We start from the raw sequence: 15,020 nt of genomic DNA, 5'->3' as shown, positions 1-15,020 counted from the left end.
TCAGACTCCCTTTGGAAACTTTGTGGGGGATTTCCACACTGCTGTCATTGCTGAAGACACCTAGCACATAGCTCAGGATGCAGTCAGCCTGTCCAGAGGTGTTTGAAAGGAAAGGTGGACAGGCACCAGGTTAAGGTTATAAAATTTGAGTGCCCTGTCTATATAAGGAAGAAAACTGAAAGGTGACCCAAAGGGAGATGCAGTTCCAGCCTACACTCCCAAGCCCCCAGCCTGGCATTGGGCCCTCAGAGCACACCCCCACCCTGTGAGCCTGTGCTGGGGGTTGGAGTTAAATGGCACGATGCTAGTGGTCCCCAGTGAAGTTGTTTAGTAAAGTGAGGAGAGGTTTGCATTTTGAAAGCTCACCAATCCAGCTGGCAGGTGGAATGGACTGGTGCTCCACTGGCTTACTGAACACTTTTGGTGACACGTAGCCCACAGGCTCTAGGGGCAGCTCCTAGCTTTGGGACAACATTGCTGAGCCAAAGACAACCTTTTTGCATGCCTCTATTTGCCACTTGTATGACCAATAGGACTGGCCAGAACCCCTCCTCCCCACCCTCCCAGAGAGAAGGGTGAAAGTGGGGAAGAATATAGGGGTTGTAAACTGGCTGTCAAGGGACAAATCTGGCCCACAGTTGTATTTGTTTGAGAGGTGCAGTTAATTTGAATTGCAGTGCTTTAAGGTGAAACATGCTGGTTTCAGGTGCTAGCATCCCCCAATGTCTTAGGGCAGCCTGCCTCATTCACTTATGTTATTAATCTGGGTCTTGAACCCTTTCAGTTCGCAACCCCAGTAGATGAGGACCATTTAGGACTGAGGATGCCTGGAACCTTGTGGATGTCAAGAGAATCCTTGAGCTGTGTGACTGCTGGGGACAGCTACAGGCTGGTCAGGCTGGTGGGGCCGGGGAGGGATTGAGTGGAACAAAAATCTGGCTGCTTCTTAGATGTCCCTCCACCCCACCTGTCCCCATCACAAGGTCTAGAGGCACTGATGAGTGGCCAAAGTCCCTTTAATATCCCTGAATTGCCTTACAAGTAATACTGCTGAAGGTGAGGAAGGGATGGGAGTCTGGAGTGGGAGATGGGGGAGGAGAAGGGAGGGAGAGCGCCAAGCGCTCATACAAAATATGGCCAAAAGGCTTAGCATGCATGGAAAATTATTGCTGTCGGAAGTTCCTATTTACAGGATCAACACCCTCCGTAGTTGCTTCTGCACCCCCTCTCCCTCCCCTCATCCCTGCCGCCTCCCTTCCCAGGTGGGCCTGGAGCTGGGAAGCCCTAGAGAAGTGCACCTGCTCCCGGTGGGGGGCCCCCTCCAGGCTCCACCCTCATTTGCGGCATAGGGAAGAGGGCGGAGGGTCAGAGATTCTGTGACTCCTGCCCCCGAGCTGGGCGCCTAGAGATGGGGCAGAGGCGTGTGCTTAAAGCAGACCGGGCCAGGGCCCGCGAGCATGGAGGTGTGTGCTTCGGTCCTCGCCCGGGCATGCAAAAGCGCGGCGGGGGAGGTAGTGGCGGCCAATGGGGGCGCTGCTGGGAGCCCCGGCCCCTCTGCCCAGGAGAGTTGCATAGACGTGGCGGGAGGGAGCGCTCCTCCCGGGGAGCAGAGCGGAGCGGGCCGGAAGCCCCAGCGGGTCCGGGGCTCAGTCGGTCCCTGGAACTTGGGGTTCCTCAAGAAGAGGAATGAATAGGAAACATATCGGGGAGGCTCCTCTCTCTGGTCTCCCTGCAGTGGGAATAGGACTCAGGAGGGCGGGGACCTGCCCCAAGACTGACCTCCTGATGTCCCCCCACCCCCCCCTCAGTTGAGGGTCAGCAGGCTATCCCTCCCATTCTCACGCCCCCTTCCCCAGCAAGTTCAGGCTCTGATGAGGGTAGGGCTTCTCCCCACGCCCCGAAATGGGGTGTGTTGGGGTGGGGGACAGCCCTCTATGGCCTTTGCTGTCCCTCTCCTTGCCTGGCTTCCTGACCTCCCAGTCCAGCTGGGGAAGCCAGACCATTACTGGGTGAGGGCAAGAGATTAATTAGAATAATAAATAGATAAATAAATACACAAATAAATACACTGGAGAGGCCCAGCCGGATGGGGAGAAGGGCATTCGTGGTGTCCCAGACCTCCCCCCAATACATAAAGAGGGTACCTGTAGTCCTGTGGGTAGGGAAAGTGCTCAGAGAATCTGCGGGAGAGGCTGGAAGCCCAAGGAGGGGCTGTCCCAGGGTGAGAGAGGGGCTACATTAGGTGGCCGAGCCCTGAACTGGGCCCTCATGTCTGCCCCAGGTCAGGTGAACTCAGAGGGTTGAGAGCTGCTAGTGGGATGAGGGGTCTCGAGAGGGTAGGGGGTGGGAATGAATGAGAAGGTCCCCCAGAGGATGAGGAAGGTGGTGGGTAAACGGCTAGACTAAGGCCAAGGTATGGGCAGGGGGGTCTGGGACAGGCTGGGGTCTCCGAGAGTGAAGATTAGATTCCTAAGGCCTGCGTCCTGGTGTGGATGGGGAATCCATGGCAGGAGTGAGAGTCAAGGGGAGGTTTAAGCCTTAAGAGTTGGGGGCTCCAGTAGAGAACCGGCCTGAAACGCTGTTGGGAAGTGAGAGGAAAGGTCTGCAAGTTAGGGAGACTGCAGGGTATGGACGGGAGAAAATTCCGGCCAGGGGGCCCGGCAAACGTGCGGACCTGGTGCCTGAGTTGGGAGCCTTGAGGGCGCGGACAGCGGGTCAAGGTCCGAATCTTGGTAGCCGGTAAGGACGAGGAGGGTCGGGATGTACTTGGGGAAGACAGTGGCGAAAGCGAGTTCTGGGTTTGGGGGTCGGAGAGAAAAGTTCCGGTCTGGGAGCAGGGTCCCCAGGAGGGCCGTGGGCAGGGGGACGCAGCTGGGGGACCCGGGAGCGCGATGGGAGGCTCAGCTGGTGGGGCCGGCGGGCGGCGGCGGCGGGGGTGGCTCGGCCCCCTTGACGCAGGCGGCCTCGCAGTGCTTGTGGAGGTAGGACTTGAGCGCGAAGCTCTTGTCGCACTGGCGGCAGCGGTAGTGCTTGAAGGCCGAGTGCGTCTGCATGTGCGCGCGCAGGTTGGAGCGGTCGGCGAAGGCCTTGCCGCAGTGCGCGCAGCCGAACGGCTTCTCGCCGGTGTGCGAGCGCATGTGGCCCTGCAGCAGCCAGGGCCGCGAGAAGGCCTTGCCGCACACGCCGCACTTGTGGCGCAGGTTGTGCGTGAGCACATGCATGGCCAGCGCGGGCATGGACACGTACGCCTTGCCGCACGTCGGGCACTTGCGCGCCAGCTGGCTGTCCAGGCTGCGGTGCGTCTGCTTGTGGCGGCTCAGGTTCGACGACGTGGCGTACGTCTTGCCGCACTCGGCGCACGCGTGCCGGTGCCCGCCGCCCGCCGGCGTCCCCGCGCGCCCCGCGCGCCCCCCGCCGCTCCCGGCGTCCCCCGCGCCGCCCGCGTCCCCGCCGCGCCGCCGCCGCGAGCGCCCGTCCGAGATGAAGAAGGCGTCCATGGAATAGCTGTCGGTCACGGCCGCCTCCCCGCGGAAGTAGCGCGCCGACAGGCTGGACTGAGGGCTCTCGGGGTCGCTGTACTCTTCCGGGGCCGCCGGCGGGTACGCGGGCTCGGCCGGCGCCAGCTCCAGGCCTGGCTTCTGGTCCGCATCGTAGGTGCTGGGGGGCAGGCAGTGCGGCGCGTAACCTGGAGGGGATGAGACAAGGGCGGGGAAGGTGAGGCGCCCAGGAGGCGTCCCCGTGGCCTCTCTTGGGGAACTGAAGTCTGCTTGTATAGCAGCAGTCGCCGTCCTGCTTCTGTGCTTCTGGGGTCAGGATGCCCGGGTTCAGATCCTAACTCCGTGGGCCGCAATAAAAACCACCCAACTCCATCCTTGTGGAGCACGGTGAGGTCAAATTCTACTGATTTGGTGTTGGCTATCTTCTTAAGTGCGCAAGGCCACGCAGGGAAGGTATTGTTGTATGATCTGTACAGAGAGAGAAACTGAGGTATAAAGTCCAAGCCCACAAGTATTTGGTGGAGCCGGGATCCAAACCTTGGCAGCCTGATGCCAAAACCCAGACTTATTTTCTTCCAGCAGCATTCTGCCATTCCAGTCCTTTGACTCATCTGAATCTCAGCTTCCTCATTTGCAAAATGGAACTTATGATCGGACACTCCTTCCCAGGGTCTTTGGAAGGACTAAGTGATGAAAAGAGCCATGCATTAATTGTTCCTGTGCACCAAGTTCCGCCTCCATGCTTTACTCTTGTTAACTCATTTAGTCATCACTGACCCTATGAAGTAGATCCTGTTTTAATTCCCATTTTACATATAAGGAAGTGAAAAAAGAGCACACAGCAATTGCTGTATAAATGTTAGCTGTTACAATTATGCTTTTTACTTGCTTGAAAAAGCGACTTCGCTGAAGATTGTTCAATTGCCCCTGCCCCCCAGGGTGAGATCTGTGTGCCCAGCACGTGCCTGGTTCAGAGGAGGTGTACAAAGAATAGACATTGCATGAACGAATCACAGTCCTGTTAAACCCACTTCCCAAGGTTGCTGGGGGATTTAAAAGAGGTCAAGTATGTGGCATGTAATAAATACCTTAAGAAGGGCATCTCCTTGTAACTTGCTCCCAAGCCCGTTTTTCTCCCTGCTCCACTGGAAGACTTCTGGAGTCCCCTTGTGAGATTCATCCCTGCTCTGAGCCCCTCCTTCCTCTCTAGAGTTGGACCAGAAATCCTGTCCATTTCGGGATCTAGTGACTGTTGGGTGGGTGGGCTGGCACCCTCCCAGGACATTCTACAAGGGCTTTCCAAGGGCAGATACCACTCTGATTTGATTCTGCCTCCTTGGGCCTTGCCTGGTCCCAGCACCTTCCCTGAGGGCCCTGGGGCCTGGGCTCCCAGGAGAGTTTCTGGCAGATACTGTACAAACTTACCAACCTGGCACTGAAATACCAAGTATTTCCCTTGTCCTTTGATTGCAAAAAACAGTGGGGGTTAGGCTTCTTTACCCAGAGTGGCAAAGCTGGAAATATGACCCTCCACCACCCCCAGCATCCTTGATTCAAATGAGCAGGTGGAAGAGGGCTTTGTAAGCAGGGAACTGGATTCAGAGCTTTCATCCCCTGAAACAACCTGCCTGACTCAGCCTTTGTGCTTTTGCCTCTCATCTGGCCTTTGGGATGGTCACAGGGTGAAGTCTGTGCAGAAGGCACGCTGGCCCAGAAGGTGTACCTTTATTTTTTAACCCTGTCCCTTCAGCTGCCAACAGGGACCTCAACATGCAATGACTCAGGGTTGTGGAGGTGGAAGACTCAGTAGAGAGGGCACTGGTCAGATGCAGAGAGGGCAGTGGTGGTGGCAGTTTTATAATGGGACAGGTGTGCAGCCTCTCAGCACCCCATTCTCCCCTCTTGTCTGCCTTTGATCAGGAGGTTCCCCTTCCTCCCACTCCAGGAATCAGGCCTGGTACTAAAGCCCTGAAAACTTTGAAGGAGTGTTGTTTCAGACTGAGTCAAATACCTGTTAGGCATGCCTAGACTCCCTCTTTCTTCTGTGTTTCTTCCTATTGTGATTATTGATGATAATGATAATACTAGCTGATATTTACTGAGCACTTACTAAGTACCAAGCTCTGTGCTGAGTGCTTCACTCCCATCACCTTGCTGAATCACCACAAAAATACCTGTGTTACAGATAAAGAAACTGAGGTGCAGAGTGGCGGTGGTGCTTGCTCAAGGGTGGGACAAGAGTTGAACCCACTGCACTGCTCCTCTTCTACACACTGGGAGGAAGGGGCATGGCTGGGTTGTTCATCTACTGGCGGAGCCGCAGCTAGTGAGCACTTGATAAGTATTTGTGAAATGGGTGGTGAATGGGTGATAAAGATTTGCTAGGCCAGCCTCAATCCCTAGTGCAGCAGGGTCTGCCAGGACCATTCGGTCTACCAGATCTTGGGACAGCTTGATTTCCTGACACTGATTGTAGCTGGGTGACCTAGAGCAAGTTGTACGTCTTGCATCTCTGCTCTGTTCTCTGAGTATGGGGATAGTATAGAATCCGTTTGGACGGGGTCACTGATCATGTGACATTGGATGTGCTATTATTAAGGAACGATGGCATATTGGTTAAGAGCACAATTTTGGTACCAGACTACCAGGATTGAGTTCCAGCTTTACTATTCCTGGCTGTGTGATCTTAGACAAAGTGTTTGACCTCTCTATGCCTCTGTTTCCCCAGCTGTGAAATAGGGGAAAATAAAAGCACCTAACTCACACAGTTTGTAGTACAGAGTCCATGAATAAACAAACAATAAGTGAAAAGTGAACAAATAATAACCAACATTCCCAAAGGACTTTTGTGTCTGATACAGTTTAAAGGTTTTATACACAAATGCATCCCACCTTCATGGCTCTGAGGTTGGTACCATCTTACAGATGAGGAAACTGAGGCATAAAGTAGTTGTTAAACAACATGCCCAGGGTTGTGCAGCTAATAACTTACAGCAAGAATTCCAACCCAGTGCCTGGCATGATACATGTTGGCTGTTACTCTGAACAATAACAATCTCCCCAGGGGGGTTTCTGTGCTGGAAACCCAGTTTTCTTGGCATCCGCACAGACACATCTTGCACCTCCAGCCTGGGCCACTGTTTCCTCACCCAAGATGTGTAGGTTCTGGCTCACACTCTGATGAGAAAACTGGTGATACAGAAAATTGGTAGCAGCTCAATGGTCTGGGCAGTCCTCGCCCTGGCGGGACTCTCTTTCTGTGGTGCCCTCTGGTGGTGACTTGCAGTACTGCAGCACTCCAGTTGCTGGGGGTCTCTATATAGAAATACTGGCTCCTCAAAGGCTGAGCCTCTGCTTAGGGACAGATGCGGAATTGCCTTCTGGTCAGGAATTGTGGGGCCAGACATGGTGGCCAGCAGCTGCAGAGTTTTGCATGAGTTGTGGGGTGGGGGTGGAGGGTTTTATGAGAGTTTATGTGGTCATCTTGGTGGAGGTGGTTCTAACTTGCTTTGTGATCGTGATCAGGTTGCCTAACCTCTCTGGACTTTGTCTCTACCTGTAGAAGGTTGACTGAGATGCTCGAAAGACCCTTGTTGCATCGTGGCTGAACCAACCCCTCAATGATGCCCATTGTCCTGTCCCCTACCCCCCAATCCTTATCAGCTCTATCTCATTCTCCTCAGACTCACAGACCTCTCCCTAGCTATGGGACTTTGAAAGTGAAAGTCGCTCAGTCATGTCCGACTCTTTGTGACCCCATGGACTATACAGTCCATGGAATTCTCCAGGCCAGAATACTGGAGTGGGTAGCTGTTCCTTCTCCAGGGGATCTTCCCAACCCAGGGATCCAACCCAGGTCTCCCGCATTGCAGGCGGATTCTTTACCAGCTGAGCCACCAGGGAAGCCCATCTGACCTTGGGCAAGTTACTAAACCTTTTTGTGCTGTATCTGGATAAAGGAACTTATGAAAGGACTGACTGAATTAATGGTGTATAATGCTTAGTACAATGCCTGGCACACAGTAGCCTCTCAAGCTGTTATTTAATTGTCATTATTATTGTTCCTACATTTTCTAGTGATACCCTCTAATCTGCTAAAGAGTGAAGGGGACACACGTGGGTCATCTCAGGCTGCTGTGTTACCTTTGGCAAACCACCTCACTTCTCTGACCTCAAGCCTGGAGAATCCTTTAGGACACTATAGGCAGTGCTTTTCTGATTCTGTGCATGGAACTCACACAGGTTTTAGATGCCTTCCTCTGTCCTACAGGTGACTATAGAAGGATGAGTTACCTGTCTCCCTGCTGACAGGGTGAGATAGGCCTCTCTTGTTTGGAAACAGAGGCAGGGAGGGCCAGGGACCCAGGGAGAAAAGACTGACTCTTTTACTCATTCCAGCTGTGTGACCATGGGTAAGTCACAAAGCCTCTCTGGGCTCCAGTGCCCCATTTGAGGGACAGAACAGAGCCCCTCCAGTCGCATGGGGGTATAAGGAAGGCTCAGAAACACTTAGGAGAAGTGGAGATGTCATGTACATCACCCAAGAATGACTTGATTTTCCCTGCTCAAGAGTTTTGATATTTTAGACTGAAGGTCCAGAATACATTTTTAAAAAATTTTGCAAGGGAATTTTATGAGAAATCAGGTGCTGGGCATTTCACAAACATTGTCTCTTCCAGTTGTCTGACCCCCTGGGATGAGGGTGGGGGATTCTCTGAGAAGCACTACTGCTTCCAGCTGCCGTTGTGCCCACCCCCTAAGTCCAGAGGCCTGGAGAGGGCAGAGGACTTGTTCAAGGTCACTGGAGGAGGAGTAAGGCTTGAACGCCTCCAGAATCTGTGTTTTTTTCCCCAAACCCCTGAGCAGGCATGGAGACCTGTTGAGGGAGGGAAGCTTTTCAGCTGGTGGGAGGCAGGGGCAGTGAGTTTCTTCAAATACCACCACCTAGTTGGCCTGTGTCTGATGTAATGATGGAGTATTGGGGGTGGGGAGAAGCTATTCTTCTAGAAAATGCACCAGCCCTTTGTAAACCTTTGTAAATAATTAATAAAAGTAATGACTAACCCTGCTTGAGCACTTACTGTGTACAAGACACCCTGCTCAGTATTTTATGTCTGTTAGCTTGTGTCTAAGGGAACGTAGTGGTCACTTGCTCCAGTGCCCTACTTCTGAGGAAGCTGAAGCCCAGAGAGGGGCCTTTACCAGGCCACAAAGCAAGTTCCCACCAGAGCTAGGCTGGCCTTCTGCCTCCCAGGCCAGTGCTCTTTTTCCCAGTCTCCCTCAGGTTCCCAGTGTCCCAGACTTCCTCCAGGGAATCTCCAATCCAAATCCCACTTCCCTGTCTCTAGTTGGGTAGAAGAGAGAGGCCTAGTGATGGGCCGGTTTCCCAGGTAGCCCACTTTGCCGCGGAGGGCTGGGCCCTGCAAGGTGGGGGGCTGGAGGGGCTGCTGCATGAATATATTTAGAGCTGCGTCTTGCTGTGCCAGGGCCTCGGGCCTTGAGAATCAGCTCCAGCCAGCTGAGCAGAAAGCCAGGTCTGTCAGCAGCAAAGCGGGATAAAAATAGTTTCTCCTGTCTGCTCACAGAGCTGGGCAAAGGGGCTGGTGCCTCCCCCTCCCCTTATTATAGCATCTTTGTTCGCAGTTCCCCGGGCACTGGACCAGAAATGACACCCACCTCCTCCAAGGGCCTGGCAGCTGGTACACCTGCCCACTGGGGAGGGGGCCCCTGAGTCCAGATGAGTGGGAGACAGAGTGGGGTCTGGCCCAACATGACCAGGGCGGTAGGGTATAGGGCTCGTGCCCACTGACTCAAACCCAGGGAATGTTGAGAGCACTCCAGAGCCTCTCCCCACTGTCCCTGCCTCCTGAAACCCCCCATATTCTGGTTTCTCCTGACTGTGACCCAATTCCTGTGGCCCACAGGGAGGTCCACAGCTCTGCAGGAATCAATAGGAAAGATTTTTCAAGGGGTTGTGGAAATAGGCCTGGTGGCTGAGGGTCTGGAGTTACCCAGCACTGGTTGGTGGAGCAGCCTCCCGCCCCCTCCTGGGCATCTCTGGGGCCCTTCCTGGGCCTCATTCTGGAGACCTGGTGTCTTGTATAATGTACGTTGTCTCCCTGTTTCCTGCCCTACCCTCTCTGTGCCCCGGAAGAGGCAGAGGGCCCATTCCAACCTCCGTTCTTAGCCAAAGGCTGGCGGTGGCTACTCCATCCCAGAGGAGACCACAGCTGGAAGGAAGCCAAGAGTTCTGGGGCCTCATCTCTCCCAGCAGCATCTCACAGCGACCCCCCCACCCCCACCGCCCCGGCCCGAGAGCGCCTCTAGGCTGAGGGGGTCCCGGGAACGTGTATGAAGCACCCACCTGGGAGGGCTGATGCAGTGCACCACTTATGCCCTTGTCATCGCAGGCAAGTCACCTCTCCAGTCTCAGCTGTGCCTCTGGAGGTTGAAGCTAACCTTCGCCTGCACTCTGCGCTTGCTGCCCTGAGCCCACTCTGGGTGTGTATGTGTGTGTGTTTGGGATATATAAATTGCTATGCTGCCGTAGGGACTTGATATACTCTCCTGACCTCTATCAGGAGCCAAAAACAGGCTGTCTGAAGAGTGGACATTCAGCCTGGGTCCTTCATGTCCCCCTTGTGACCCCAGGCTTAAGGTGGGGCATGGACCCTAGATTCAGTATCCCATATTCAGTATCCCATCCCTTTTATTGCACATTCCCGCTGACAGGTTTGTAAGAAAATCGAGTTTGGGGTCCCTGAAAGGCCAGAGCTGAAAGAGATCAAGTTTGGCTGCTTATTTTTGTAAGAGGGAAACTGAGGTTCAGGTAGGGGAAGATTAGTTCAGAGCTTCAGAGGAAGCTGGCTCTAAAACTTGAACTGGCCAGCCTTGAGAATGGACCTGGACACGACCTTGGACTAGAAATTGGATCTGGATCTGGATCCAGTTCCTGGAGCATGAATGTAGACTTGGACATGGATTTGTTCTGAATTTTGAAGTGAGCCTGTAACCTGGGACACTGACCTTGGAACTAGACTTGTCCTAGAATGAAGGTTGGACATGGACTTTGAACCTGAACCTCTGCCATGTCTCTAATCTTGACCTTGGACCTGGACCAAGACCAAGATGCCAGGGGCAGAGGTAGTTAAAACACTCAGGTGGGTCTGCCCTGTGTCCTTTGACCCCTCCACAGCCCTCTCTGAGCTCCCTCTGCCAAGGGACCGGGGCTACCCTTTTGCATCCCTGCACCCCAAATAGGCTTTCTAAAGTGTGGGGTAGACGTGTGCCAATTGGGGACTTTGAGCAGATTCCCAGGCCTGGCCTGGGGCGACTCCTCGGCGCCATCAGAGGGAGTGAGCGGAAGCGGGTGTTGGTATAATGTGGTCAACTAGAGAAGCCCATGGGCAGAAGTAGGAGCACTTCCTCAGCTGCTGGGGAGGCTTAATGTAGCTGTGGAGGGCAGACAACTGCGTTATTGGATTGGCATTGATCCCTCATCTGCGTGGGTCAGATGCACTCTGAAGGAGTATGCGGGCAGGACGTGGTGGGGGTTAAGAGGATGGAGGACCTGGCATCCAGCTGGAGTTCAGAGTTAGGGTGTGTGGAGAGGTCGATACTCCAGGGCCAGTGAAGATGTCCACAGGTCCATGGAGACCACTGGTGTGCAGCTGGGTGGGCAGCTTCCTTCTCTGAGATGAATGAGTCCCTAGCATTCCCCAGGATGGGGCCCAGGCCTGGGAAGGGGTTTGATGGAGTTGGAGGATGAGGTTCTGAGAGGGTTGGGAGGATGTGAATTGCCATCTCACTGAGGGACTGAATCTGTGCTCAGAATCCCCCCAGGGGAAAGGAGGGGAAGGGAGGGCTCCACGGAGGCAGAAAGCAGTGGAGAAGCAAGAGGGGGAGAAAAGAGGCATTACATTGGAGAGGATGGTGAAATTAGATCTGCTCTCCCTTCTTTGGGGAGCACTGCAGAGAAGCCTGGAACTTGCCCTGTTGTGGGGCTTTTTCCCTATTTAGGTGCATTCAGGGGGAGCCTGGAGCCCAGATGTACCTGCCGCACCCTCTGCCGGGCCCATGGAGGCTGCTGTTGTGTGTGTGTGTATGTGGAGGAGGAGGAGTCCTCCAGGAATTCTCCAGCACTCCCAAGCTTTCCCTGGGCTGGGGGTACTCTTTAATTTGGAGTCTTGCATCTTCATCAATCAGGAGCCTGTGGTTCCCCTGACCTCCACATTCACAGGCTCCCTTCCTACCCACCGCCGCCACCCCAGATTCCCCTCCCATTGGTCTCGCCCTGACCCTGCAGCCGTTGCTGCAGGAATGGCTTGTAAGAGGATCTTTCTAATAACTGGAACTATCTCCAGCCCCAGGCTCTCCCCCTTTCCCTCCCTCCTTTCTCCTCCCCCCTCCTCCTCTCCCTCCCTCTCCTCGCCTCTCCCCCCTCCTCTCTTTCTCCTTGTTTACCCAGCACACTTACACACGCTGGGAGAGAAAAACGTCGGCTCAGCAATTTTTCACACTTGCCTCAAATGCTCAGCAAGGTTATTTCCGGCAGAGCGGAGACAACGGACCACTAGGTGCCGGCAGGCTCTCTGAGGACCCCCAGCACCCCTACCCACCCGTGGGATGAGGGAGCCTTCATTTCCCAGTCTGGCCACACCCCAGGGATGGAAGAGCCCCTCTGCCCCATAACAGAATAAGGCAGACTCTGTGTTTCCCAGCCGTACTCAGCCTTGAAGGGTCACCCCTTGGTCTCTGGCACTAACCATTTACTGCAGACACTGCCAGGGCAGCCAGGGTAGAGTACCTGTCCTCAGCCCGGGGCTGCCTGCAGAGACTGAAGCCAAGAGAAGTGCTTGGCCTCAGAAACTCTGCCACCCTCAGCCAGACGTCAAATGGTAAACGGAGCCCTACAGAAGAAACCCTGACAATGGCCCCACGCATTCTGTTAGACCCTCGTCCAGTCGTCTCCAGTGCCTCCCACCCCATACTTGACCTTCACAGAAACTGAGCTTATAAAGTTGGAAGGATGCTTAGATCATGCCATCCAAATTCTTTCACTGTTGAGATGGAGGATCAGAGAAGGAAAGGCACTTGCCCAAGGTCACATAGTAAGTCAGAGACCTAGAGCCCAGGCCTCCCAGAGTTCCAGGCCAGATACCAAACTGTCAGGACAGCCTCACGAATCCCCAGAAGGAGCTGGTCTGGAGCCCTTTAGGGAAAGGGCCAAGGACAGGGTGGTTCTAGGGGGTTAAAGCTGGTAGAACATCCCTGCTGATGGCTTGGCCCATACCTTGCTTCCCACTATTTGCTCAGAGGCTCCTTTCAAAGCTTTTTTGGACTGAATTCAAGGCAAGGCATTCCTGCCTGCCTCCCGAGGAACAGTCTGCAGTTTTGGCTGTGCATGAGAAATTCTCTGGGCTTCTCTGGGTTTCCTCAGCTGGCCTGGGACAGGACCAAGGGGCCCTCAGTGGGCAGGAACCCAGGGCTTTGTGTCCATCCTCCAAGGGATCCACATTTCAGGCTTGCAGGCATTTATTTCTACTGAGGTCCCTAGCCCTGGCATGGACCCAGGTCCACCCTCTGTCCTGCCTGCACTCAGATAAGCCCAGCCATATCCCTAGGATTCAGTCCTCAACCCCAAGAGGCCCTGGGGTCAAGAAAGAGGACAGTAGAATAAGGAACGTGGGGCAAAGAAAAGGGGGTTGGTTCTCTTGGGGATCTGGGGGAGGTCAGGGGGTGAGGGGCTGGAGCTGTATCCCTGTTCGCTCCCTAATTTCTTTGACCTTGATGAGGTCACAGAGCATTTTACCCAGCACCCTCTTGCTACCTGGCTTAGTGGAGTGATGGAATGTAGGTGAAGTGCTTGGAAATCCCTGAGGCAGAAGCTCCCACCCTCCTGCCTTTGCCATCTCAGCTACCCCCTCATCTTCAATCCTTTCTTTTCTCCTTTTTCTCTCCTCTCCTCTTTCCTTCCCACTTACACACACACACACACACACACACAACACACACACACAACACACACACACGCACACCCCAAAGGTGATGCCACATGTAATGTCAGATTTCTTACTGCCAAAGGGATGCCTCCTCTTCAGACACCTGTTCTGGTGGGGACCATCAGAGGAGAACCCTTTTGTGATCCCCTTGATGGGGGATGGGGTCCACAGAACCAGTCTCTCATTTTTCCCCACAACCTCCAGAGATCACCCCTTTTTGGGCCTGACTGACCTCTCTTGTCCCCCAAACACTTGTCACTATAGGAACTTGCTCTGACAAGAAACAGAGTGCGTTGGGGGTGGGGGACTGACAAGAAACAGCAGGGTTGTCTCTAGAGGAGTGTGAGAAGCTGGAGGGGGGAAGAGGGTGCGACCTAGGAGACCAAGAGCCACCTTGGGGGAACCCCTCCTAGAAATTCCCTCTTCCTCTCAGTCTCCAGGACAGGCCCAGCCTTTGGCAGAAATGTGGCTGAGGGTAACAAAAGAGTTGCTGAGAGAGGGGGCTGAGAAGACTTGTCTGGCATCACCAGGGGGAGCAGACTTGAAGGGAAAGAGGGTGCCCCCAGCTACCCCTAGGGAGCCAACCCTCTCTCCCCAGGGATCGGTGGTCCAGGCCAGTTTACCTTCTCCATCAAGGGAGTACTCTCGGACAACCAACCTCCTTCCCTCAACCAGGAAGAGGGGACCCTTAGAACGCCTTGTGCATTAGCCCCCCAACACTAACCCTTAATGGACACCACACTCTCTCTCTCCATTCTCTCACCATCCCTCACTCCAGTTCCAATCTAGGGCCACAACTTTCAAAGTCCAGGCTGACGCTCGCTCGGCGGCGGGATGGGCCGACCCTGCGACTTTCCCTTTGTACAGACCTGGCCCATGCCCCGCCTGCCTGGCCCTCAGGAAGCCGGGGAGGCGCACACAGCCAAGGAAATCTCCTCCCGGGGTTCCCTGCCGCGCGCACCCCTCCTCGTGGCCCGAGTTGGGGAGGGCCCGAACTCCCCTCCCCTCTTCTTCCCCCCCGCCGGGTCCCACTCACCGTTGTCCCCGGAAGGCCCCCGGGCTCCAGGCAGCACGTAGGCGGTCTCCAAGGGGTGATAGGTGGGGGCCGGCACCCCGCTGCACTGGAAGCCGTCGCCTTTGATCTTCTTTACCAGGAAGGAGCGGGGCATGGTGCGACTGGCGTGGGACTCGGCGGGGGCACTTGCGAGGGGCCCTGGTCGGGGGGGAGGAGGCCAGCCGGGCGCGATTGGCTGTCTGCGCGGGGTTTCAGCACTGGACAGCTCCCAGCGGGCGACGGGCGGGCGGCAGCGCGGAGCCGGCACCGGTGGCGGCGGCCCCGGCTGTAGCTCTGGCTCCCGCTCGGGCTTGGCGGCGGCGGCGGCGGCGGCGGCTCTCAGACAGGCGATCGCTGGAGCTGTGCTCAGCACTCCGGCTGCCGGCTTTATATGGGACGCAGGCTGGAGGAGATCAGGTGGTCCCCTAGCAATGGAACTGTTCAGCGCTCTAATCCATCAAATGTCCC

At 55.1% G+C, this 15,020-nt stretch overlaps 1 protein-coding gene across 1 annotated transcript; it reads right to left on the bottom strand.

Annotated features, from left to right (window-relative positions):
- Positions 1–2,900: 2,900 nt before the first annotated feature.
- On the bottom strand, positions 2,901–14,667 carry SCRT2 (scratch family transcriptional repressor 2). Its single transcript, XM_068987836.1, has 2 exons — positions 14,535–14,667; positions 2,901–3,685 (listed from the first exon to the last, which is right to left on the bottom strand). The coding sequence occupies exons 1-2, from the start codon at positions 14,665–14,667 to the stop codon at positions 2,901–2,903; spliced, it is 918 nt and encodes a 305-aa protein (XP_068843937.1).
- Between the last annotated feature and the right edge of the window lie 353 nt (positions 14,668–15,020).

Source organism: Capricornis sumatraensis, chromosome 15, assembly GCF_032405125.1.
Source record: "Capricornis sumatraensis isolate serow.1 chromosome 15, serow.2, whole genome shotgun sequence".
Taxonomy (NCBI): domain Eukaryota; kingdom Metazoa; phylum Chordata; class Mammalia; order Artiodactyla; family Bovidae; genus Capricornis; species Capricornis sumatraensis.
This window is presented reverse-complemented; position numbering and strand designations above follow the sequence as displayed.